We start from the raw sequence: 27,710 nt of genomic DNA, 5'->3' as shown, positions 1-27,710 counted from the left end.
GGTGTGAATCATCAGCCTCTGGAGGAAGGCAACAAGGATTTTTGGTTAGCTGTGGTGTTCCTAACTGGGATGTAGGGTGTGGTGGTGTGTGACCTGTGTCCCCTGGCTTGCCCAGGGCGACACATTCCCCCTTAGCAAAATGCAGACCGTCCGCGGGCTGCCGTCCAACACCGGATTTATTTTTCTGTAAAAGATAACATGGTAAAATAATAACATATGTACATTTTTAATAACTCTTCCCTTAACGGGAGGCACATTTCTTAAACGTTGCATAACGGTTTACGGTTACGGTTTCCGCTCTCTCCCACCCAAGCAACCTGGCCCTGATGCTGCCCCTAAAGCCCAGGCAGCACCCCTTGACCCACAGTCCAGCACACGGTACCCGAGCGGGATCTGTCCTTCCCTCCAGAGGGTAGCCACCGGTTCCTTTGGTGGCTGGGCCCCAGCCTGCTCTGCTCAGGGCCCTCCCTCCAACCTGCCTCTCCGGAGGCGGCATTGCGGAAAACGGTAACGGCAAACAACATATTTACAAGCCACTAACGTTTGTGGTTGCCCTGCAAGTTCACGGGCTTGTCCATGGATAGTCCTCCATGCAAACTTTTAAACGGTCCCCACGGGGACAACGGTGCCGGCTCCAGCCGGTTGCAAATCACTCAGATAATCTGGTTACTGTTCGGTAATCATTTTCTTTATTTTTTATTTTTTTTTTTTTCAAACTTTTCAAACAAACAACAAAATGGTGGTCCCAACGGGGACGGTGTAACGGGCATCCGCTGCCCTACTCCAGACTTTCAGGCTCAGGCGCTCCTTCCAAGGGAGGGGGCGCGGCGCTCACTCGGGACTCTTGGCTGCCCCTTAACTTAGCGTCCAGCGCGAACCACCCCCGCTCCCCACAGTGCCGGGTGTATTGCACGATGTCTCCCGGCATTAGGTTGCGGCCGGGATGCTCTTAAGGCAGGTGGGCATTCACATCCCGCCGGGCTACAAACACTTCGGCCTCCAGGCCCGGCTCGTAGATGAACCTGTAGCCCCGGCGGACATCAAACCGCCTCACCTGCCCCTCGTACAGCGGGCCCCGGACACGGAACGTGGCCTGGCGGAGATTCTCTTTCTCCCGGATAGCTCGGGCCACCAGCTCGGCCTTTTTCCGTTCCCTCTCAGCGATCTCCAGGCCCAGCGGTACCGGCTCCCTATCCCAATACGGCGCTGCTGCCAGCGCCGGCGCACGAGTCGGGCCCCGCGGGACATCCTGGACGTTGCCCACTGTCAGGAATCTGGGCGGCATGTCCCGCGGTGTCTTGGCCTTGGGCGCTGCCTTGCAGCAACATCCCGGCGCTACCTCAGCCGAGGTGTGGGGGATGGGCATAGGGGCTTTCCGCTGCTGGGCCTTCGGTTCGGAGCGGGTCATCGGCTCCGGCTCGGGGGATTTTTCAGGGGATGCCTCCGGTTCAACCTGTGGAATCTTCCATGGTAACATCTCCGGTTTACTGCGGGCTCCGGCTACAGGTCGGTCCGCCTGGGCGGGGACGCTGGGTATTGCTACCGGTTGCGGTGGTAGCAGGCCTAGTGGCGGGGTCACGGCCCCCGAGACGGGTGGCGAGGGAGGCAACGGGGGGAGAGGGCTTGGACCGGGCCCCGCAGCCGCGATGACTGGCCCTTCCAGGGCATCGGGACGTGGGTCACTCACCCTCCCTTTCTCCGCTTCCTCCTCGCGTCTCCGCACGGTGGCTATGACGTCCGCCATGTCGGTCTCCCACTCCTCCATGAGGAGCTGCATCCTGACCTGTAGCCTTTGGTAGAGCTGCGCGGTTCGGATTTCCACCCACGCCGCGGCTCCAGGCGCGGGGGCTACGGTGTTGCGGGACGGCATCCACATGATGGCTTCTTCCAGGAACGGTATGTCTGCAGAGTCCTGGCGTCCCTGCTTTTATAGCTGCAACTACATGCGTCCAGCCGCCATCGCGTCCCCCTTAGCTCTTTCCGGCCCCTCCTCTCTCGGGGCGGGATTTCGGCCTTCGCGCCTCTACTACTCGAGAAGACGCTCGAGCGGGAACTTTTCGCGCCAAAGATGGCGGCTTCTGAAATTTTTCTGCCGGATACCTCCGGCGGTAACAAGGCGCACCTCTCCCAGACGGCAGAGCGGTAAGATCCTGTTCGTGACGCCAAGTTGTCGCGGGCGGGGAGGAGGGTGTCAGCACACTACGCTCACCCCTTCTGCTCGGGTCCGGCGGCTGCTGCTCAGTGGTGGCTCGAGCTGTGGGCTGGATCCCGGGGGTTTCTCGAGCGGCACTCCTCGCCCGTGAGTGAAAGGGGTTTGTTGGGTGTGGGAATTGTTTATTGTCCGTGACGCCACCCACGGTTGTGGTGATTTTACCACCGCTGCTCAATGTGGGGATCCCCCGGGGATGGTGATGCGGAGCAGCCAGGTGTTGTGTTGCCCCTCCGTGGGTAGGGGTTGGTGATCCCGGGGCCCAGTGATGGTTTGGGAGGTGCAGGGCCTGGTGGGCGCAGGGACGCGGGGGCAGCGCTGTGCCTTGCGGCACTGTGGTACTCACTCAGCCTGAGACGTTGACACAGTTTTACGGTAAACCACACGGCTGGGAAGACGGTTCCCACGGACGGCTGCACTTGCTCTCCCAGTAGGTGACGGTGATGTCCCTTTTCCTTGCACCTTTGTTCTATGTTGGTAGCGATGGGTTCCCACCGGTAACCCGCTCCCCGGCTTCAAGCTGGACCGGAGGAGCTCTACTCTTTGCCCGCAGGCGCTGGCCCTGAGAAACTGGTGCCTTGGCGGTGGCGGTGTCTCTCCTACTCTGGTTGGGCTGTTGCCTTCAATCGGGACTTGGTTGTTGGGGGATCTACGTCCCCTTCACTGACGGATTTGGCAAATTATGGCGACTCCTAGCCTTGCCGGGGTCCGAGAGGCCCCTGCCCTGGTGCTGACTGTCCTTCGGTACACTGCTTCAGACCGCCGGGCCACTACCCGTCCGCGGTCCTTCCAGGAACTTCCACACGGTCCCCCTCCAGACAGTCACCGCCGTTGCTGACCTTGCTGACCTGTCCTGCACACAGCTGGACTACTTCAGGCTTTCTCTCTGTCACCACTCTTGCTTTCCTCCTTTACCACGTTACTTCACTTCTACTTTCACTTCCTTAACTCATCTTAGCTGTTTACTCCTTCACTCCCCTACTAGACTGCCTGGTTTCTCCCGCCTCCAGAGCTGTGTCCTCCTCGGTGGGCGGAGCCAACCGCCTGGCCCACCCCCTGGTGTGAATCATCAGCCTCTGGAGGAAGGCAACAAGGATTTTTGGTTAGCTGTGGTGTTCCTAACTGGGATGTAGGGTGTGGTGGTGTGTGACCTGTGTCCCCTGGCTTGCCCAGGGCGACACATTCCCCCTTAGCAAAATGCAGACCGTCCGCGGGCTGCCGTCCAACACCGGATTTATTTTTCTGTAAAAGATAACATGGTAAAATAATAACATATGTACATTTTTAATAACTCTTCCCTTAACGGGAGGCACATTTCTTAAACGTTGCATAACGGTTTACGGTTACGGTTTCCGCTCTCTCCCACCCAAGCAACCTGGCCCTGATGCTGCCCCTAAAGCCCAGGCAGCACCCCTTGACCCACAGTCCAGCACACGGTACCCGAGCGGGATCTGTCCTTCCCTCCAGAGGGTAGCCACCGGTTCCTTTGGTGGCTGGGCCCCAGCCTGCTCTGCTCAGGGCCCTCCCTCCAACCTGCCTCTCCGGAGGCGGCATTGCGGAAAACGGTAACGGCAAACAACATATTTACAAGCCACTAACGTTTGTGGTTGCCCTGCAAGTTCACGGGCTTGTCCATGGATAGTCCTCCATGCAAACTTTTAAACGGTCCCCACGGGGACAACGGTGCCGGCTCCAGCCGGTTGCAAATCACTCAGATAATCTGGTTACTGTTCGGTAATCATTTTCTTTATTTTTTTATTTTATTTTTTTTTCAAACTTTTCAAACAAACAACAAAATGGTGGTCCCAACGGGGACGGTGTAACGGGCATCCGCTGCCCTACTCCAGACTTTCAGGCTCAGGCGCTCCTTCCAAGGGAGGGGGCGCGGCGCTCACTCGGGACTCTTGGCTGCCCCTTAACTTAGCGTCCAGCGCGAACCACCCCCGCTCCCCACAGTGCCGGGTGTATTGCACGATGTCTCCCGGCATTAGGTTGCGGCCGGGATGCTCTTCAGGCAGGTGGGCATTCACATCCCGCCGGGCTACAAACACTTCGGCCTCCAGGCCCGGCTCGTAGATGAACCTGTAGCCCCGGCGGACATCAAACCGCCTCACCTGCCCCTCGTACAGCGGGCCCCGGACACGGAACGTGGCCTGGCGGAGATTCTCTTTCTCCCGGATACCTCGGGCCACCAGCTCGGCCTTTTTCCGTTCCCTCTCAGCGATCTCCAGGCCCAGCGGTACCGGCTCCCTATCCCAATACGGCGCTGCTGCCAGCGCCGGCGCACGAGTCGGGCCCCGCGGGACATCCTGGACGTTGCCCACTGTCAGGAATCTGGGCGGCATGTCCCGCGGTGTCTTGGCCTTGGGCGCTGCCTTGCAGCAACAACCCGGCGCTACCTCAGCCGAGGTGTGGGGGATGGGCATAGGGGCTTTCCGCTGCTGGGCCTTCGGTTCGGAGCGGGTCATCGGCTCCGGCTCGGGGGATTTTTCAGGGGATGCCTCCGGTTCAACCTGTGGAATCTTCCATGGTAACATCTCCGGTTTACTGCGGGCTCCGGCTACAGGTCGGTCCGCCTGGGCGGGGACGCTGGGTATTGCTACCGGTTGCGGTGGTAGCAGGCCTAGTGGCGGGGTCACGGCCCCCGAGACGGGTGGCGAGGGAGGCAACGGGGGGAGAGGGCTTGGACCGGGCCCCGCAGCCGCGATGACTGGCCCTTCCAGGGCATCGGGACGTGGGTCACTCACCCTCCCTTTCTCCGCTTCCTCCTCGCGTCTCCGCACGGTGGCTATGACGTCCGCCATGTCGGTCTCCCACTCCTCCATGAGGAGCTGCATCCTGACCTGCAGCCTTTGGTAGAGCTGCGCGGTTCGGATTTCCACCCACGCCGCGGCTCCAGGCGCGGGGGCTACGGTGTTGCGGGACGGCATCCACATGATGGCTTCTTCTTCCAGGAACGGTATGTCTGCAGAGTCCTGGCGTCCCTGCTTTTATAGCTGCAACTACATGCGTCCAGCCGCCATCGCGTCCCCCTTAGCTCTTTCCGGCCCCTCCTCTCTCGGGGCGGGATTTCGGCCTTCGCGCCTCTACTACTCGAGAAGACGCTCGAGCGGGAACTTTTCGCGCCAAAGATGGCGGCTTCTGAAATTTTTCTGCCGGATACCTCCGGCGGTAACAAGGCGCACCTCTCCCAGACGGCAGAGCGGTAAGATCCTGTTCGTGACGCCAAGTTGTCGCGGGCGGGGAGGAGGGTGTCAGCACACTACGCTCACCCCTTCTGCTCGGGTCCGGCGGCTGCTGCTCAGTGGTGGCTCAAGCTGTGGGCCGGATCCCGGGGGTTTCTCGAGCGGCACTCCTCGCCCGTGAGTGAAAGGGGTTTGTTGGGTGTGGGAATTGTTTATTGTCCGTGACGCCACCCACGGTTGTGGTGATTTCACCACCGCTGCTCAATGTGGGGATCCCGGGGATGGTGATGCGGAGCAGCCAGGTGTTGTGTTGCCCCTCCGTGGGTAGGGGTTGGTGATCCCGGGGCCCAGTGATGGTTTGGGAGGTGCAGGGCCTGGAGGGCGCAGGGACGCGGGGGCAGCGCTGTGCCTTGCGACACTGTGGTACTCACTCAGCCTGAGACGTTGACACAGTTTTACGGTAAACCACACGGCTGGGAAGACGGTTCCCACGGACGGCTGCACTTGCTCTCCCAGTAGGTGACGGTGATGTCCCTTTTCCTTGCACCTTTGTTCTATGTTGGTAGCGATGGGTTCCCACCGGTAACCCGCTCCCCGGCTTCAAGCTGGACCGGAGGAGCTCTACTCTTTGCCCGCAGGCGCTGGCCCTGAGAAACTGGTGCCTTGGTGGTGGCGGTGTCTCTCCTACTCTGGTTGGGCTGTTGCCTTCAATCGGGACTTGGTTGTTGGGGGATCTACGTCCCCTTCACTGACGGATTTGGCAAATTATGGCGACTCCTAGCCTTGCCGGGGTCCGAGAGGCCCCTGCCCTGGTGCTGACTGTCCTTCGGTACACTGCTCCAGACCGCCGGGCCACTACCCGTCCGCGGTCCTTCCAGGAACTTCCACACGGTCCCCCTCCAGACAGTCACCGCCGTTGCTGACCTTGCTGACTTGTCCTGCACACAGCTGGACTACTTCAGGCTTTCTCTCTGTCACCACTCTTGCTTTCCTCCTTTACCACGTTACTTCACTTCTACTTTCACTTCCTTAACTCATCTTAGCTGTTTACTCCTTCACTCCCCTACTAGACTGCCTGGTTTCTCCCGCCTCCAGAGCTGTGTCCTCCTCGGTGGGCGGAGCCAACCGCCTGGCCCACCCCCTGGTGTGAATCATCAGCCTCTGGAGGAAGGCAACAAGGATTTTTGGTTAGCTGTGGTGTTCCTAACTGGGATGTAGGGTGTGGTGGTGTGTGACCTGTGTCCCCTGGCTTGCCCAGGGCGACACACTACTACTATACGTATCCATGGATACCTAAGCTGCAATGCCCTGCACATGAGGTAAGAGACATGGCCTTATCAGGAGAACTATACTACACTTCTAATTGGAGGTATTTGATTACACAGTGCAAAGAGACATAAATATTTTCATTTATATAATAAAAGGTACATTTTATATATTTGTCAATTGGTGAAAGAAAGTTATTATATAGCCAATTGGACAATTTTGTAAATAGGTAGACATTCAGGCTCACGTATATAATAAAACAGCATCATTTGCACTACATCTTCGGTGTACTCACTTAAACTTCCCTAGTCCATAATTGTGAAATGTTGTACCTGAATAATACATTTGAAGCAAATTAAAAGGATTTCTGGCCTTAGGCTACAAATCTGCAGCTAGTCTATGTGAATCTTAACAGTGCTCGCACTGCGCGCACTGCACAATCATGTGGTTTTCACATTTCCGGCCACATTCTGACTAGACTGTATTTGGCTTTTCTTAATCTAGTCTGCACGTGACTGTATTTATGGAAATCACATACTTGCGATCACACATCCTGGCACCAGCACTGAATAATCCTCACAGCGAGGAGTGCGCACACTGTCAGGATTCACAAGACTGCAATCACGAAGTTACAGCACACTTGGAATCCGAGGCCTGAGAAACCCTTTAAAGTCCTGTGCTCACACTGCGTTTTTTTTCCACGGATTTGCAGTGGTTTTTGCAGCAAAAAAGGTGCAGTTTTTGTGAGGTAAATCCGGAGATATGACGATAAATCATGACATTCAAGTCATGTCAGGAAGCCCTCTCCTGGTGTCACTACCCCCTTCCCTTCACACAACTGGTTTAGCAACAAATCCATGGCCATGTCCTGTGATATGGAAATTAGGTGGCTTTAGGACAATGGATACAGGATGACTCCCTGCCGTCACCCTGTAGTAGGAGCTGCTAGCTAGTTAGCAAGGCTATGGAAATAGCCAGACAGAACGACTCCAGTAAAAAATGGTTCATATCTCGCAAGCCATATCTCCGATAAATATGGCAACCATAACAATGGTGTCTCCGCATGTGGACGATGCTGGCACACCCTTTTTATGGAAGTAGGACATTGGGAAACACACCAAACGTGATATCAGCCATATGGGAACTCGTAGACAGGTCATGAGTCCCCTCGTTCTGCAGCTAAATTCATAACTGTCACAATGAGAGCATTGGCGTCCGTCTACGACGCTCCCAGGCACAGTTATGGCCAAAATCCCCTTTTCTGGATAATTCTGATCCATGCAGGGGGAGTGGCAGTGCTTCCCCGTGAGGTCACTAAGGTAGGAGGAGACCTGGATTTGCCCAGGTTGATAACCCTGCTTCGGCCATTTTCCAAGGTTCTTCTGCTCGGGGGCCTGGTTGGGACAGACCTGTGAGAGAGTTCCTAGAAACCTGGTCTACAGCGCCCCCCTGTGGCCAGACGCAACAAGGTAACTGATTGAACTGTGTATGCCTGTTTGTAACCCATGCTTTATCTGTAACTGTACTCTGACATATGTATATTCTGTAGATTCCCTATTGTATATATTGTAGTTTCTAGTGTGCTTTAGGCGATTAAATTATATAATTAATCTTGGGCTGTTCTGTTATCTCGATCTTGAATCCCACGTCTGTGTGTTCGGCTAATAGTTACCGTGAAGCGGTTGGTGGCAGCGAGTTGTGCCAAGGATTATTGTGGGGAGGCCAGTGAGATTCGGGAAGATATTATATATTCCGCCCGCGGAGGTCGGGGGAATATATACCCTCCTCTCACCGGGGACCCTTCAATAATCGGCATAAGTAGTATAGCGGCCTCCTTGCTTATTGTCGGGCGATTCCATAATTGGCCTGACTATAAGAGGGGCGCTAGAGAGCGCGTCACGTGCTCTGTCTGTCGGTCGGGAGGTATAAAGGAGGGGGACGCCCCCTTGCTACCCCCCGATTGTGACGTACTGGTAGCCAGCGCGGGGGATTTCTGAGTGACCCCCCGGTGGTTTGTGACATATTGGTGGCTAGCGGTGGGATCGAGATAATAGTGTGTGTGAGTGTGAGACCCATACTCCCAGACACTAAAGACTGCCTGCAGCAGCTGTGGCTGCTGGGGTCTTCAGACTAGCTCAACACTAGAGTGTCAGAGTGCAGATACTGTAAGGTGTGTGGAGGCATCAGGTGTCAGTTCTGTGTCAGTGACCAAAGTCTGCAACAATGGCTGATAGCACCAGGAGCAAAGCCAAAGGAATGGCCGATGCTCAGGCCAGAGACGATGAGGAGGTTGTCCACGAGCCCTCCAGGAGCTCGACGCCAGAAAACCGTTCTGCCGAGGACATTGCACAACCGGGCACTGCTGGACAAGATGAGGAGGAGCTCGCCCAAGGTTCCTCAACGAGCCAGATGCCAGCCCTCCGCTCTGCAATGGACAGTGAAGCACCAGGCTCCGCAGCGGGCCGCAGATCACCACGTGCCATTCCACCGAGCCTGGGAGGCTCGGATAGCCTTCTTCAAATGGCTATGGCCCTTCTCCAGGCTGGAGACCGGGATACCTACGAGATACTCATGGCAGAGCGCAGGGCAGAGCGGCAGGCAGCGCGTGAAGAGCGCCAGGCAGAGCGTGACTACCAGCTGCAGCTAGCTCAGCTCCGGCCCTCATCAGCCACACGTGACCTTCAAGACACCAAACTTCCAAAGGTCCGTGTTGAGGACTTCCCAGTGCTGGAGAAGGATGGAGACTTGGACTCTTTCTTGACTGCTTTTGAGCGGACTTGCTTGCAGCACCATCTGAACAAGGACCAGTGGGCCAAATACCTGACCCCCCGTTTAAGGGGTAAGGCCCTGGATATCCTTGGGGACTTGCCTGCTGAGGCAGATCAGGGCTACGACACCATCAAGCGGGCCCTGATCCAACAGTACAACCTCACCCCGGAGTCCTACCGCAAGAAGTTCCGGAGCCTACAGAAGGGACCAAAGGACTCCTGGGCTGACCACCGGCGGGCACTTGCCCGAGCTGCCGACCACTGGACCCAAGGCCTGCAGCTTTCCACCGGACCGGAGATCCTGGACTTGTTCATCACGGAGCAACTCTTGTGGAACTGCCCTGAGGATCTCCGCCAGTTCATCCGAGACCAGAAGCCAAAGGGATCCACGGCTACAGCTGCCCTGGCAGATGACTACACCAACAATCGGGCTCCTGAAGCCAGGAGAGCAGCCACCAGCAGCACCTGGAGAGGGGGTAAGATGAACTCTGCGACTGCCCCACCTGCCCCTAGACTGCAGGGGGTGTCCCCCTCAACTCCCCTCTCCAGGCCCGTGGCAGAACCAAGACGGTGCCACCAGTGCAACCTACCTGGACACTTCAAGGCCATGTGCCCTCAGCGTCCCAAGGCCCCGGCTCCGTCCCCGTCCCAAGGGCCGCCCAAGGTGTATTGTGTGGGTGGGGGTGGTGGTAGGTCCCTGGACAGCTTCCAACCTGTCACCGTCGGCCAGTCTGTGACCATAGGACTGCGAGACAGCGCCTCGGAGGTGACTCTGGTGCGGCCTGAGATGGTGTCCCCCCAAGATTTGATCCCTGGAAAAACCCTCGCTGTCTCCGGGATTGGAGGCATTGACCCGGCGCTGCCTGTTGCTGACATTTATGTGGACTGGGGCGCAGGGCGAGGGGTGAGGGAGGTGGGGGTAACTGATCGGATCCCTGCAAACGTGCTACTTGGGACAGATTTGGGGCAAATAACCTCCCAGTTTGGCCCCGCCCCAAAGGCTGAACCTTCAGCCAGTGCTGACGTGCCTCCGGACAATGTTAATGTGTTATCTATGAATGATGTAAGGGAGGAGGGAGTGAACTCTGATATTTCTGCTTGCATAGACACCATAGACACACACTCAGCTGCAGCTGTGACAGGGGAGGGGGTCAGAGAAAGGTGTGACCATGCCTCTACAAGTAACCAGCCTGTGAGCTGGGATCTGTTGCCCTCTGCAGGGATAAGCAGAGAGCAGGGTGCTGCAGGGGGAGGACCAGTGTGTGGGGTGGGGGCTACCACAGCAAATGTGGGGTCCCCAGAGATTTCACAGCGGGGTTCTGTTGCTGCAGAGGGGGAACAGGCAGGTGAGATTGGGGCCGGTCCAGGAGCGGAAGTGCTCCCAGGTAAGATCTCGGTGCAGGGTTCCCCCACAACCGGGGTGTCAGGAAGCCAGGTAGGTCTGCCTGAACCGGCGACTTGGTCAGGAACGGAGGAGGAGCAGGCACGACCCACGGTCGCAGCGGCTGTGGCCGCTGTCACCCGCAGTGGGAGTGCTGGAAGCCAAGGGGCCTCCCGGAGGTCCGATAGCTCTTCCCCTTCTGACCAAGTGGCAGCCGAGTCAGGTGGAGGCCAGGACACAGGTCCCGGGGTACTGACCGAAGATGTGACAGTCTCGTCGATTCTGGCCACATCTGGTCAGGGGTTTCAGGCAGCGTTAGAAGCTGACGACAGCCTGAAAGCTCTAAAGGAGCAGGCGGCACAGCCTCCCTCGGACTCGGACCCGGAGCGAGTGGTCTGGGACCAAGGACGGCTGTACCGGGCCACGGTCCAGCAGGGTTCACCGGAGGCGTGGCCCAGGGACCGACAGTTGGTGGTACCCTATCCGTTCCGGACGGAGTTGTTGCGGATCGCACATGAGATTCCGATGGCCGGACACCTAGGGATCGCTAAGACCAAGGCCAGGTTAAACCAGCATTTCTACTGGCCAAAAATGGGGGCCGATGTGGCTGCCTACTGCCGTTCGTGTGAAACCTGTCAGAGAGTGGGGAAGGCGGGGCCACACCCCAAAGCCCCACTAGTATCTCTGCCAATCATCGATGAGCCTTTCAGGAGGGTGGCTGTGGATCTGGTCGGCCCGCTGGCCATCCCCAGCAGCTCCGGGAAACGCTTCATACTGACGGTAGTTGACTATGCCACCCGGTACCCAGAAGCAGTGGCCTTGTCGTCCATTCGGGCTGACAAGGTGGCCACCGCATTGCTGGAGATTTTCTCCCGAGTGGGTTTTCCCCAGGAAATGCTCACTGACCGGGGGACCCAATTCATGTCCCAGCTGATGGAGGCCCTCTGTAAGCAAGTCCAGGTGCGACATCTGGTGGCCAGCCCGTACCATCCACAGACTAATGGCCTGTGCGAGCGGTTCAATGGCACCTTAAAGCAGATGCTTAAGATGTTGGTCGACTCCCATGGGCGTGACTGGGAGCGGTATCTCCCACACCTGTTATTTGCTTACCGGGAGGTTCCACAGGCCTCAACAGGATTCTCACCGTTTGAGCTCCTGTACGGGCGACGTGTGCGGGGCCCCCTGGCTCTGGTGAAAGAGGCTTGGGAAGGGGATTTGGCCACCCCTGGAGTGTCGGTTATCGAGTATGTCATGCGCTTCCGGGACAAAATGCAGGCCTTGACGCAACTGGTACACGACAATATGGCTCAAGCCCAGGCCGATCAGAAGCGTTGGTACGACCAGAACGCTTGTGAGAGGACCTACCAAGTGGGTCAAAAGGTGTGGGTACTGGTCCCCGTACCACAGGACAAGCTTCAGGCAGCCTGGGAAGGCCCATACCTCGTGTACCAGCAGCTCAACCCTGTGACGTACCTGGTCACCCTGGACCCTGCCCGTGGAAGGCGGAAGCCCTTCCATGTGAACATGATGAAGGCACATCATGAGCGGGAGGCATGTGCGCTCCCCGTGTGCAACCTGCCCGAGGAGGGAGAAGCGGAAACCCTCTTGGATATGCTAGCCCAGGTTAGGGCAGGCGGATCCATTGAGGATGTGGAGGTTGGCCACCAGCTCTTGGAGGACCAACGGTCCCAGCTGTGGGCCACCCTACACCCCTTCCGGGGGTTGTTTACCAACCAGCCCGGAAGGACTGACTTGGCTGTCCATCACGTGGACACGGGGGATCATCCCCCGATCCGGCGTTCAGCATATCGGGTCTCCCTGGAAGTGCAGCAACACATGCGCCAGGAGATTGACGAGATGCTGAAGCTGGGGGTGATCCAGGCATCCAACAGCGCTTGGGCCTCGCCTGTAGTCCTCGTCCCTAAGAAGGACCGAACCACTCGGTTCTGCGTGGACTACAGGGGGCTCAATGCTGTCACGGTCGCCGATGCGTACCCAATGCCACGCATCAATGACCTGCTCGATCAGTTGGCCGGGGCTCAGTACCTGACCATCATGGATCTGAGCCGGGGATATTGGCAGACCCCCCTGACTCGCAAGGCCAGGGAACGCTCTGCCTTTATTACCCCATTTGGACTGTACGAGTCCACGGTGATGCCATTCGGGATGAGGAATGCCCCTGCCACTTTCCAGCGGATGGTCAACACCCTGCTCAAGGGACTTGAAGGGTACGCGGCCGCGTACCTGGATGACATTGCCGTCTTCAGTCCCACCTGGGAGGACCACCTAGAGCATCTAGCACAGGTGCTCAGGCGGATCCACCGGGCAGGTTTGACCATCAAGCCGGGAAAGTGTCAGCTGGCCATGAGCGAGGTCCAGTACCTCGGTCACCGGGTAGGTGGGGGAACGCTGAAGCCCGAGCCTGAGAAAGTGGAGGCCATCGCATCCTGGCCCACCCCCAGGACCAAGAAGCAGGTGATGTCCTTCTTGGGGACCGCTGGGTACTATAGGAGGTTTGTTCCATGCTATAGTAGCCTGGCAAAGCCCTTGACGGACCTCACCAAGAAGAAGCTGCCCTCTGCAGTCGATTGGACAGTGGACTGCGAGACAGCCTTCCGGGCCCTAAAGGACGCCCTGTCCAGCCCGCCCGTGCTACAGGCAGCCGACTTCACGCGGCCGTTTGTAGTACAGACCGACGCCAGTGACTTCGGCCTCGGTGCGGTGCTCAGCCAGGTGGACTCTGCGAGCCAAGAGCACCCAGTCTTGTACCTGAGCAGGAAGCTGTTACCAAGGGAAGTGGCCTATTCTACAATGGAGAAGGAGTGCCTGGCCATAGTGTGGGCCCTGCAGCGTCTGCAACCCTATCTATACGGGCGCCACTTCATCGTGGAGACGGACCACAATCCCCTCAGCTGGTTGCACACCGTCTCTGGGACGAATGGGCGATTGTTGCGATGGAGCCTTGCGCTCCAGCAATACAACTTCACCATTCGCCACAAAAGGGGCCGTGACCACGGTAACGCAGACGGGCTGTCCCGACAAGGAGAGGTCGCGGACGGGCGCACGGGGGAACACCGGAGTGTGCTGCCCCCTAGCGCCCTCAAAAGGGGGGAGGTGTGAGGTAAATCCGGAGATATGACGATAAATCATGACATTCAAGTCATGTCAGGAAGCCCTCTCCTGGTGTCACTACCCCCTTCCCTTCACACAACTGGTTTAGCAACAAATCCATGGCCATGTCCTGTGATATGGAAATTAGGTGGCTTTAGGACAATGGATACAGGATGACTCCCTGCCGTCACCCTGTAGTAGGAGCTGCTAGCTAGTTAGCAAGGCTATGGAAATAGCCAGACAGAACGACTCCAGTAAAAAATGGTTCATATCTCGCAAGCCATATCTCCGATAAATATGGCAACCATAACAATGGTGTCTCCGCATGTGGACGATGCTGGCACACCCTTTTTATGGAAGTAGGACATTGGGAAACACACCAAACGTGATATCAGCCATATGGGAACTCGTAGACAGGTCATGAGTCCCCTCGTTCTGCAGCTAAATTCATAACTGTCACAATGAGAGCATTGGCGTCCGTCTACGACGCTCCCAGGCACAGTTATGGCCAAAATCCCCTTTTCTGGATAATTCTGATCCATGCAGGGGGAGTGGCAGTGCTTCCCCGTGAGGTCACTAAGGTAGGAGGAGACCTGGATTTGCCCAGGTTGATAACCCTGCTTCGGCCATTTTCCAAGGTTCTTCTGCTCGGGGGCCTGGTTGGGACAGACCTGTGAGAGAGTTCCTAGAAACCTGGTCTACAGCGCCCCCCTGTGGCCAGACGCAACAAGGTAACTGATTGAACTGTGTATGCCTGTTTGTAACCCATGCTTTATCTGTAACTGTACTCTGACATATGTATATTCTGTAGATTCCCTATTGTATATATTGTAGTTTCTAGTGTGCTTTAGGCGATTAAATTATATAATTAATCTTGGGCTGTTCTGTTATCTCGATCTTGAATCCCACGTCTGTGTGTTCGGCTAATAGTTACCGTGAAGCGGTTGGTGGCAGCGAGTTGTGCCAAGGATTATTGTGGGGAGGCCAGTGAGATTCGGGAAGATATTATATATTCCGCCCGCGGAGGTCGGGGGAATATATACCCTCCTCTCACCGGGGACCCTTCAATAATCGGCATAAGTAGTATAGCGGCCTCCTTGCTTATTGTCGGGCGATTCCATAATTGGCCTGACTATAAGAGGGGCGCTAGAGAGCGCGTCACGTGCTCTGTCTGTCGGTCGGGAGGTATAAAGGAGGGGGACGCCCCCTTGCTACCCCCCGATTGTGACGTACTGGTAGCCAGCGCGGGGGATTTCTGAGTGACCCCCCGGTGGTTTGTGACAGGTAGACATTCAGGCTCACGTATATAATAAAACAGCATCATTTGCACTACATCTTCGGTGTACTCACTTAAACTTCCCTAGTCCATAATTGTGAAATGTTGTACCTGAATAATACATTTGAAGCAAATTAAAAGGATTTCTGGCCTTAGGCTACAAATCTGCAGCTAGTCTATGTGAATCTTAACAGTGCTCGCACTGCGCGCACTGCACAATCATGTGGTTTTCACATTTCCGGCCACATTCTGACTAGACTGTATTTGGCTTTTCTTAATCTAGTCTGCACGTGACTGTATTTATGGAAATCACATACTTGCGATCACACATCCTGGCACCAGCACTGAATAATCCTCACAGCGAGGAGTGCGCACACTGTCAGGATTCACAAGACTGCAATCACGAAGTTACAGCACACTTGGAATCCGAGGCCTGAGAAACCCTTTAAAGTCCTGTGCTCACACTGCGTTTTTTTTCCACGGATTTGCAGTGGTTTTTGCAGCAAAAAAGGTGCAGTTTTTGTTCATAACCTTCCTGCAGACCTTCCCCAGCAAAATCTATGAGAAATGCAAAATGCTGTACTGCTGTACTTCTTTTTTTCCCTACAGGTTTTGCTGCAGAATTTCTGCAGCAAAAAAAAAAGCAGCATGTCACTTCTTTTCTGCAGGTATCTGTTTTGCCATTAAATAATGGTTAAAAACCGCAGGGAAGAACCTGTGGAAAAACCGCACCAAACCACGGTAAAACCGAATGTGAATTTTGTGTGCATTTTTGGTGCATTTTTTTGCCACATGTGCAGAATTCTGCCAGAGGGTGCGGATTTTACTTAAGAAACAAAAAGCGCAATTGGCATTAAATGGAATCTGTCACCCGGCTTTTGCTATACCATCTGAGGGCAGCATAATGTAGAGACAGAGATTCCAGCGATGTGTCACTTACTGAGCTGTTTACTGTCATTTTGATACAATCAATGTTTTTTCTGCTGCAGATCTAGCAGTTATACAGAGCTCATGAATATGCTGGACTACCTGCAGCACAACAAGTAGTCCTCTAATGATAATCCACTGCTGATTAATCAGTGATTTTATCAAAACTACACTAAGCAGCTCAGTAAGTAACACACTGATGGAATCGGGATCTCTGCCCCTACGTTATGCTGCTCTCAGATTGGGTCGCAAAAACCTGGTGACAGATTCCCTTTAAAAAAAAAAGTGTTGCAGTAATAACAGTGGCCATTTTTTCCTACAAAGCATGGGATTGGGATAAACTATTTTTCTAGGGGGCTGTGAACCAATACCACTAGCATGGTCCGTTTTTTTACTTTCTATCTCCAGCCTATGAAACTTACCTAAAACAGACACCAGTTCTGCAGCGAATAGCTTTATTGTGTCTTCATCGATGTACTTGGCAGACATCCACAAGGAGTACAGGTCCCCGTAGCTGCAGTAGTTGCACACTGCCACAAAGAGACAGGACGTCATGTGCCAAATCATTTTTAGAATACGGTATATACTTGAAGCATTATTAATGCTTTTTGACAACAAATTAATTTAAAACTAACTTATGCTGTAATATGTATGACATTGGGCACATAAACTTTAATAATTACACTGATAGAAATAAACATGTCTTCAGTGAACTAAACAATGAAATTAACAAGATTTATTAAGTTAAATTTTAAAAAAAAAAAAAGTGATTGCTTTTTCCCCCCAAACTGCAATTATGGCACTTACTGATGAAAAGATGGCGCTGCCCCTGCCAGCTCTCTCCAAGACACTGGATGAATGGATGCTTTACTTGCCTCTGGTACCAAACACAGACAGCTGTTATTTCTGCTCCGAAGGGCAGTATTCACAAAATCTCCATCACACAATTGCAAAGAAATACAGTAGAAATATTCCGCAACATAATACACATAGCAAAAAAAATACCGTATGTTATGTGTTGTCAAGCTTGTCAGGTGCCGATGTGTGTGCAATGATGATGGGGGCGGTAGTGCCGGTGTGTGTGCTGTCATGATGGGTGCGGTAGTCCCGGTGTGTGTGCAGTGATGATGGAGGCGGTAGTGCCGGTGTGTGTGCAGTGATGATGGAGGCGGTAGTGCCGGTGTGTGTGCAGTGATGATGGGGGCGGTAGTGCCAGTGTGTGTGCTGTCATGATGGGTGCGGTAGTCCCGGTGTGTGTGCAGTGATGATGGGGGCGGTAGTGCCGCTGTATGCAGTGATGATGGGGGCAGTAGTGCCGGTGTGTGCAGTGATGATGGGGGCGGTAGTGCCGGTGTGTGTGCAGTGATGATGGGGTCGGTAGTGTTGGTATGTGTGCGGTGATGATGGGGGCGGTAGTGCCGGTGTGTATGCTGTCATGATGGGGGCGGTAGTGCCGATGTGTGTGCGGTGATGATGGGGGCGGTAGTGCTCGTGTGTGCGGTGATGATGGGGGCGGAAGTGCAGGTGTGTAAGCGGTGATGATGGGGGCAGTAGTGCCGGTGTGTGTGCGGTGATGATGGGGGTGGTAGTGCCGATGTGTGTGCGGTGATCATGGGGGCGGTAGTGCTGGTGTATACAGTGATGACGGGGGCGGTAGTGCAGGTGTGTGTGCGGTGATGATGGGGGCGGTAGTGCTGGTGTGTACAGTGATGATGGGGGTGGTAGTGCCGGTTTGTGTACGGTGATGATCGGGGATCTCTCTCTTCCCTTGACTGACTTAAATTCAGTTCCAGTTCCAGCGTCCGGAACGATCAGCTGATACTCTTTCAAACAGTAAAAACAAAAAAAAAAAACAACGGATCCATTTTTTGCAGCATCAGTTACATCAGTTGTGCCACTATCTGCAACACATCCATTGCATCAGACACTCAACTGATTGTGACTGATGCAAAAAGACGAAGTGTGAATGTAGCTTTAGAAAATGCATTTTCAAATACCATATTGTGGTTTGATGGTATCACTATGGCACCACCCAAAATGAACAGAGGTTGCAAAGAGCATCAGTCCCTCTCAGAACCCAATGTGTCCATCGGTTACATGGACAGCCCATTGACTTCAATGGTAACCATGAAATGGGGTCCAAGCAACGAGGAAACTTGTAAGGTGACCCTTCAAATTAAAAAATGGTTTGTCCAAATTGGTAGTTCCCCATGGCTGTATGGATTTGTCTCCATTTGGTCTATTGTTTTTTTTCATCTGAAGTTTCAGAAGAATTCCAAAGCCCCCCACTACCCTCCCCCCAACAAAAGAAAAGCAGAATAAGTTTTCAAAGTAAATAAAGATTAAAAAAAAAAAACAAAGACGAGTGTATTTATTTCTATGGGAAAATATGATCCCTGTATAGAAAATGCTACATGTTTGAAGAAGCCAAAATTCCACGATAACGCATTAATATTTGTCTGACCTCAGACTCTGATGGGTGCAATATGTTCCCATTGCACAATTCTCTCCCTGGTCAGTGTATTAGGGAAAAAAAATTACATGAAATAATAATACAAAATATTTGACTGTCACCTACTCACTTTTGAATTTTCTGATATTGTGACATTAAATCTATTGATCTCAAAAGAACTTCCAATGATTTTGTCTAGCCTTATGCCTCATTCAGTGATGTTTCTTGTATGCAAAAAAAAAACCCAAAACAAAAACACAGACTTTCTCCTGGGTTTGGTCAGAGTCTCATTTTTTGTAGCAGTATTATTTGTGTGATTTTTTTTCATATTTAAAAAAAAAAAAAAATAAAAAAAGTATTGTTACTCCTCTATAATTCACTTGTAAGGCAACATCTGGATTATGGGATCCAGTTTTGGGCTCCACATTTAAAAAAGAATATTCAGAAGTTAGAGTCAGTTCAAAGGCGGCTACTAGACTACTACAAGGAATGGAAGGCCTCACATATGATGACAGGTTGGAAAAGTTGGATTTGTTTAGATCAGAAAGAAAATGTCTCAAAGGAAATCTCATTTATATGTATAAATACATGTGTGGTCAATATAAAAGACTGGCACATGACTTATTCCTTACAAAGACAATACTAAGGACCGGGGGGAACTCACTGCGAGTGGAAGAAATGAGATTCCGACAGCTAAATAGGAAAGGGATCTTTACAGTTAGAGCAGTCAAACTGTGGAATGCTGACCACAAGAGGTAGTAATGGCAGATACTATAACAGCTTTTAAAACAGGGCTGGATGATTTCCTCAGTACACACAACATTGTCAGTTATAAATGATTTAGTGACAAAATATATAATTGGTGGAGGAAGGGCGAACTAGATGGACCTAGGGCTTTTTTCAACCTATGTGACTTTTCTCCTACCCATTAAGTTGAAGAGTACAGCACACAGATTTCACAGTAATGGCAATGTGTGCAGTCAGAGATTATTTACAGACCCATAAACATATATGGATGATTTTTATCTGCTATTTGGATCATAGAGAGATGTTTCTGGGGAGGGGGTGGGGGGTTGTCTGACCTCTTAAGCGGGCTTTACACACTGCAATATCGGTCCCGATATCGCTAGTGTGGGTACCCGCCCCCATCTGTTGCGCGACACGGGCAAATCGCTGCCGGTGCCGCACAACATTGCCCAGACCCGTCACACATACTTACCTGCTCGGCGACGTCGCTGTGACCGGCGAACCGCCTCCTTTCTAAGGGGGCGGTCCGTGCGGCGTCACAGCAACGTCACTGAGTGGCCGCCCAATAGCAGCGGAGGGGCGGAGCTGAGCGGGACGTAACATCCCGCCCACCTCCTTCCTTCCGCATAGCGGCCGGGAGGCAGGTAAGGAGAGGTTCCTCTTTCCTGCGGTGTCACACGGAGCGATGTGTGCTGCCGCAGGAACGAGGAACAACCTCGTTACTGCTGCAGTAACGATTTTTGAGAATGGACCCCCATGTCACTGATGAGCGATTTTGCACGTTTTTGCAACGATGAAAAATCGCTCATCGGTGTCACACGCAACGGCATCGCTAATGCGGCCGGATGTGCGTCACCAATTCCGTGACCCCAACGAGTTCGCATTAGCGATGTCGTAGCGTGTAAAGCCCCCTTTACAGTGCAAAAAAAACAGGGATATGTGAACAGCTACATAAAACATACCCATTATACTGTGTTTGTCTGTCTAAACTCTAAAGTATGGACAAAGCACGTGCATGAAAAATGGATGTCTGAATGAGGCCTTATATGAAGGCATTTAAAAGGGAGATTTAATCAAAACTATCCACTTAAATGTCAGATATATAAGCATGTGAGGAGATCAATTAGTGAAATCTGTGACCTCATTAGTACGACTTTTCAGAATGAAGGGGCTCCTTGGACAGCATGAAGAGGTTGTCCACTACTTTTATACTAATGGCCTATTCTTAAGATAGGTCCCCGATGTCTGATTGGCCGGGGTTTGAAGCTGCTCCGTCTTCTAATAGTGGCTGCAGCCGAGTACTGTATTTCACTAGGTACTTGTCCTTGGTCTCTTCTTCTACCAGCGGTCTTCCTCTCATCTCATTTATTGGTGTTTTTGACCACTGGGATCTTTTTTGGTTTGGAGTACTGTATATCCGCCTCCTATTGATTTGAATTGGAAGCGGATGTGCAGTACATAACCGTGACAGTTGACTGGGTGTGGCGCCCCTGAACTGGTCAGGCGCCACTGAGTACTGCACCCATGCTGGGTGAGTGCAAACAGGTAATCCTGATGGCTGGAATAGGGTGTGGACACACAGACACATAGTGACCAGGTCTCACACATACCTTGAAGGGACCCCTGGGCAGACCCAGGAGGGGGCGTGGCCTCCATCTCCATTCATGGGGTGCGGTAGAGAAGCTGGTTGCTAGGTTGCAGTGGCAGGCACAAAGGGGAGGCAGTAGTGAACCAGTCTGAAGTGAGGAAGCGCAGTGTGCAGTCGCAGAAGGAGGACGTGCACGGTGTCACTAGTCAGACACTGCACGTGTGGTGGCTGTTGGCGAGTGAGTTTGATTGCCACACAGTCAGCCTGAAAGACACCTCAGGAAGGAGCGAGGTGATTGAGTACAGGGACTCCTGGTAGAACAGGCCCGCACGGAGAAACAGGTCCCTAGAGCAGCAATCCATTTAGTCGAGCTACTAAACCTGCCGGTGAGGGTGCTGGATGTGCCTCACCAACCAACACCGAGTCCGCAGCATCAGCAGCAATGAGGGGGCCCATAAGTGAGACAGGGCAAGAAGCAATCTTTACTTGGTACACGCTGCCAGCAAACGGGCCAGAAAGGGGAGAAAAGGCAGATGCGACTTCCCTGGATGATTCCCACAATACTTCAAGTCAGGGGTCATCTCAAACAAGAAGTGCTAGGAAGGCGAGCTTACAGTCACTCCTGGTCCAGCCTGAAGGATACCTGGTTCTCCCCTGCAGTTTGTCTCAGCATACACAGTGAACAACTGAACGTGAGTAAAAACCGTGAAACACATTCTGGACTGTGTGTGAGTTCTTCTGCGACCTGTGGTTCCACCCATGTATACCCGAGCCCCTGGGGCCAGCCTCACTCTCGGGAGGCCACACCATCTAACTGCAATTACCATCAGCTCCAGACGCTCGCTAAACTGCAGTGGCGGTCATCCCTCACCCTGACCGCAAAACCGAGAGTGGCGTCACGACCCTAATGAAAGTGAACCTGACATACCTGTTGCCAGAAGGGTCCCTACAGAGAAGTCCCCACAGCGTTCCACTGCAGCGCTGTGGTGGGCGACTCATGAGCAGCTTCATAACTGAGCATTGCCTGCTGCTACCAACACTGGCATTCAGAACAGCTGATCGGCGGACGTGCGGGGTGTCGGACCCCAGCCAATCAGACATTTATGACCTATGCTAAGGATAGGGCATCAATGTAAAAGCAGTGGGCAACCTCTTTATCTGCCTTTGACACTGCACAGAGACTTCAGTAACAGAAAATTTGGCACAACCTTCTAAGCACAGTGTCATTTAGAGCTGTAGAATAAAGGTGGTGTCACACACAGTGACGACGACAATGACGTCGCTGCTACGTCACCATTTTCTGTGACGTTGCAGCGACGTCGCTGTCGCTGTGTGTGACATCCAGCAACGAGCTGGCCCCTGCTGTGAGGTCGTTGCTCGTTGCTGAATGTCCTTCTTCATTTTTTCGTCGTCGCTCTCCCGCTGTGAAGCACACATCGCTGTGTGTGACAGCGAGAGAGCGACGAGATGAAGCGAGCAGGGAGCAGGAGCCGGCGTCTGGCAGCTGCGGAAAGCTGTAACCACTGTAAACATCGGGTATCGATATTTACCTTCGTTACCAGCCTCCGCCGCTCTTGCTGCTAGTGCCGGCTCCTGCACTGTGACATGTAGCTGCATTACGCAGGGTAATTAACCCTATGTGTACGGTAGCTAGGAGAGCGAGGAGCCAGCGCTAAGCAGTGTGCGCGGCTCCCTGCTCTCTGCACTGTGACATGTAGCTGCAGTACACATTGGGTTAATTAACCCGATGTGTACTGTAGCTAGGAGAGCAAGGAGCCAGCGCTAAGCAGTGTGCGCGGCTCCCTGCTCTCTGCACATGTAGCGACGTTATGATCGCTGCTGCGTCGCTGTGTTTGACAGCTAAGCAGCGATCATAACAGCGACTTACAAGGTCGCTGTTACGTCACAGAAAATGGTGACGTAACAGCGATGTCGTTGTCGCTGTCGCTATGTGTGAACCCAGCTTAAGTAATAAATGTATAATCTGTGAGGGTCTGGCTGTTGGGATTCCCACTGATCCAGAGAAGTTGTGCGCTCCTCATATGAATGGAGAGCTTGTCCATATGTGTGATCATTGCTCCATTTGCATTATTTGCTCAACTGATTCCATACATTTAGTAGTAAATAGAGTGATGGTCACAAATGATCCCTTTTCTCAGGATTGGTTGGGACTCGACGTTGAACAGCCGCCAATCAAACATTTATCTCCTATCCTGTGACAACTGTTCTCATTAGATAGTCCTTTTAATTGCTCAGTCACATTATTTGGAGCATTTTCTTCTAGAAATCAATGGTGTTCGTAGACTTTACCGATATGACCTTGTAATAATACTAAAATTAGTTTTTTGTTTGGCTTTCTCTAGTATGACAGCTCCCTCCACCCAGAAGAGCTTTCGTACCTGTATGCTGACCTCCTCTTTACATTGTTTCAGGGTGTTTCGGCGGAGAACCTCGCCTTTGGGTAATACCTGAGAATCACAGAAGTTTAGGTATCAACCATGAGCATCTAGATGTCAAAATATTTGGAAAATTTGAAAATTGATGTCTCACCTTTATGGCAAAGATCTTTTGCTCTGTGCAATTTAATACTTTGAGTACTGGACCGAGGGAACCTTTAGCAACACAACCTAAGATCTAAAACACATTGAATATTGGTTACTTCACTTAAATGGGTTACAAAACCTAAAGGGATTTTGTGGGATAATCCCTGTAAGTAAATAAAAAATATATATTTGTAATGACAAAGACGGAAAAGATGGAAAAGTATTAAAACGTTTCATATATTTTAGCCCTGATTCATCACTTGTGTATTGTTTTGGGGGTTTTTTACGTAATTTTTCTCTGTTGTGGTATTTGTTGCTTTATTTTGGACCAAATTCTTAAAAAATGGTTCATGAATTTTGCATAAACAAAAAAATACACATAATTTTTGTCTTTTCCCTTTTTTGTGTCTATTTTTTGTGCAAAAAAATTAGTGCCAAATTATCTGGGGGAAGGGCGCAGAAAATGTCAATCAAATTTTTGTGACTTTTTGAAACGTTGCAAATGAAGAATCAGGCAGAAACATCTGAAAACTCTGTCAATAATAATGAAAAAAAACCCCATGAAAACATAAAATACACTTCATTCAAAAAAAAGGAAAGATGAACATAGCACAAAGCGAAAACGGACAAAGAAAAAAAAAACGTGAAGACAAAAAAACAGGTACAAATGCAAATGTTATAATGAATCGAAAGCTTGATGTTTGAGTTGGTTACTATTTTCAAGATCTCTGTTTGTTGTCAGTGACTGGGGACGTTCTTATTTACATCATAGGTTGCAAACTTAAATCATACAACCAATGATCAGAACAATTGGGTCAGCCTGCAATGATATTGATATTTTCTAAGTATCTGAATGTAATTTCTATTTCCGTGTACTGACAGCAAGCAAGGATCTTTAAAAGATTAGGAAATTAAGACCAAGTATGATAAAAAGTTGCAGTACCTTAACCCCTTAACGTGACCCATGACGTACTGGGTTCGTCATGGTGACATGGTGCTAAACGACCCATGACGTACCCAGTACGTCATGGCGAAATCGCGGCCCTGGAGCCCCGGTGAGTGCAATCGGTTCACACAAACCTTAGATACGGGGAGGAGAGGACCCACTACCTGACCTCAGGAGGGGTGGTGTATCCCCCCCGGACCTACGGAGGCTGTGATTGGCTGATGAACGCCGCTCAGCCAATCACAGCCACTATAATGTTTCAACCATTGAAAATGGCCGAAACATTGAAATCCAGCCCTGATCAGTGCAGCTGTAGCACCAATCATTGGCTGGAGCTGGGTGACCTCTGTTTCACCCGCCCCCAGCTCTGATTTGAGAGATCGGCCTTGTGAGCGAGCTGCCAATCACCGTGTATCTGGGGCCGGTGACCACTTCCCTCTGCTTTACTCCGTCCGTGGAAGCTGAGGGGAGCGATCTCTGCAAGTGCCCTGGTAAGCCCCCCCAATCGGCCGCCCCTGCCCCCGATCCACTGCTACCGCCGCCGATCTCCTCTCACTGCTGCAGCCGCCTCCATCTGCCACCGCTCTCCCCCATCAGCCGCTGCCCCCCTCCATGAGCTGCTGCCCGCTCTCTCCCATCCTCATCTGCTGCCCCCTCCACCATCTCCCACCCTCCCCATCTGCTGCCCACTCTCTCCCAGCTCACCCTCCCCGCTCTGCTGCCCGCTCTCTCCCAGCTCACCCTCCCCGCTCTCCACCATCTCACCTTCCCGATCTGCTGCCCGCTCTATCCAGATCACCTTCCCGATCTGCTGCCCGCTCTCTCTAGCTCACCTTCCCGATCTGCTGCCCGCTCTCCACCATCTCACCTTCCCGATCTGCTGCCCGCTCTCCCTCATCAGCTGCTGCCCCCTCCTCTGATCTGCTGCCCCCTCTCTCACCCTCCCTGATCTGCTGCCTGCTCTTTCCCATCCTCTTCATCTGATGCCCGCTCCCCCACCTCTCACCCTCCCCGATCTGCTGCCCCTTCCACCACCTCTCACCCTGATCTGCTGCCCGTCCTCTCCCATCCTCCACCGCTCTTCCATCCGCCGCGCCCTCTCCCATCCTTCACCGCACCCTTTCCCATCCACCATCCATCTTTTTTCCATCCCACCTAGTCCCCCCCCTTTTTTGCAGCACATCAGTGCGTGCGCCCTGATTTTTTTTTATGTAAACTAAGAAAGAAATACAAATAAACTTATTTTAGGGCCAGTAAAATTGTACTGTAGTAATCGTCAACTACAGTATTTTTTACTGAGTATTGTAAGGGTCAGCCCAATGCCACACATGAAAGCGATGCACGAGTCTGGCATCGCATCATCCGGCATGGTCGCTCTCTTCCAGACAGGAGTGTGCGGCTGTGCCGGATGATGCGATGTGAGAATCGTGCATAGCTCTCTTGTGTGGCACTTGCCTTAGTGTCAGTTGCAGGCGCTCATTATTTGTTTTTACTTATGTCTGTGTTTTTTATTTCGCTAAACTATTTTTTTAGTATGGGGGGTCTAGTTTCCAAAATGGGGTCACATGTGGGGGAGCTCCATTGTTTAGGCACCTCAGGGGGGTCTCCAAATGCAACATGGCATCTGCTAATAATTCCAACCAATTTTGCTGTGAAATGGCGCTCCTTCTCTCCTGAGCCCCGCCGTGTGCCCAAACAATTGATTTCCACCACATATGAGGTATCTCTGTACTCAGGAGAAATTGCACAATACATTTTATGGTGCATTTTTCCCTGATACCCTTGTGAAAAAAAGCTACCTGGTTGAAATAACAATTTCGTGGTAAATAAAAAATATATATTTTTACGGCTGATCATTATAAACTTTTGTGAAGCCTCCAGGGGTTCAAAGTGCTCAATAAACATCTAGATAAATTCCATGAGGGGTCTAGTTTCCAAAATTGGGTCACTTGTGTTGGAGCTCCATTGTTTAGGACCTCAGGGGGTCTCCAAACGCAACATCGCATCCGCTAATGATTCCAGACAATTTTGCTTTCAAAAAATCAAATTATGCTCCCTTCCTTCCGAGCCTTGCCGTGCGCCCAAACAATTGATTTCCACCACATATGAGATATCGGCGTACTCAGGAGAAACTGCACAATTAATTTTATGGTGCATTTTTTCCTGATACCCTTGTGAAAATGCAAAATTTTATGGCTAAAGTAACATTTTTGTGTAAAAAAGTAAAATTTTCATTTTTTCCTTCTACATTGCTTTGGTTGCTGTGAAGCTCCTAAAGGGTTAATAAACATCTTGGATGTGGTTTTGAGCAGACTGAGGAGTGCAGATTTTAGAATGGGGTCACTTTTGGGTATTTTCTGTCGCCTAGGTTTCTCAAATCCCTCCAAATGTGATGTGGTATCTAAAAATTTTATTTTTGTAAATTTTGTTGGAAAAATGAGAAATTGCTAATGAACTTTGAACCCTTCTAACGAAAAAAAAAAAAATTGTTTCAAAAATTGCGCTGGTGTAAAGCAGACATGTAGGAAATGTTATTTAGTAACTATCTTGTGTGACATATCTCTCAGATTTATGGGCATAAAATTTCAAATTTTGAAAATTGCAAAATTTTCGCCAAATTTCTGAAATTTTCACAAATAAACGCAAAACATATCGGCCTAAATTTACCACTGACATAAAATACAATATGTCACGAAAAAACAGTGTCAGAATCGCCGGGATCCGTTGAAGCGTTCCAGAGTTATAACCTGTCAAAGTGACACTGGTAAAGATTGCAAAAAATGGCCGGGTCTTTAAGGTGAAAACAGGCTGGGGGCTGAAGGGGTTAAAGAGGTGGTTCGAGGTGGTTCACTACTTACTCTGCAATAGTGGCCACATCCCTGTAAAACTGATAGGGAATGCTTTTCTAAATACCTTGTTCAGCCAATTCTGCCTCTGAGTGGTGCTATTGCGGTCCACTCATCCCTATCAAGTGAACGCTGAGATCTGGTGATGCCATGTCAACTTCCAGTTGACCCGACATCACCAAGGCGGCCCCAGTCTTCCTGAGTGACTGAGCTGTGGGCAGAGTTTCATCACACGTCACAGCCCAGCGTCACAGCCCAGCATAGCTCCTGGTTGCGGCACTCTGAAGCGGAGGAGAGAGCGTGCGAGATGCTGGGCTGTGATGAGCGATGAAACACAGTCTACAAACCAGTCACTTAGGAAGACTGGGGCCGCCACGGTGATATCAGGTCAACTGGAAGTGGATGTGAAATTATCGGATCTCAGAGGTCACAGAGCCCGGGGGTCACGAGAAGGGAATGAGCAAA

At 52.0% G+C, this 27,710-nt stretch overlaps 1 protein-coding gene across 1 annotated transcript in view; it reads right to left on the bottom strand.

Annotated features, from left to right (window-relative positions):
- Nucleotides 1–27,710, bottom strand: part of RSKR (ribosomal protein S6 kinase related) — a 45,066-nt gene that overhangs the window by 16,116 nt on the left and 1,240 nt on the right. The window contains exons 3-6 of the mRNA XM_075333196.1: nucleotides 23,461–23,544; nucleotides 23,310–23,378; nucleotides 16,931–17,000; nucleotides 16,546–16,653 (exon numbers count right to left, since the gene is read on the bottom strand). Coding sequence (XP_075189311.1) covers nucleotides 16,546–16,653; nucleotides 16,931–17,000; nucleotides 23,310–23,378; nucleotides 23,461–23,544 — 331 coding nt within the window. The remainder of the gene's footprint in view (nucleotides 1–16,545; nucleotides 16,654–16,930; nucleotides 17,001–23,309; nucleotides 23,379–23,460; nucleotides 23,545–27,710) is intronic.

This window comes from Anomaloglossus baeobatrachus, chromosome 2 (genome assembly GCF_048569485.1).
Source record: "Anomaloglossus baeobatrachus isolate aAnoBae1 chromosome 2, aAnoBae1.hap1, whole genome shotgun sequence".
NCBI lineage: Eukaryota > Metazoa > Chordata > Amphibia > Anura > Aromobatidae > Anomaloglossus > Anomaloglossus baeobatrachus.
This window is presented reverse-complemented; position numbering and strand designations above follow the sequence as displayed.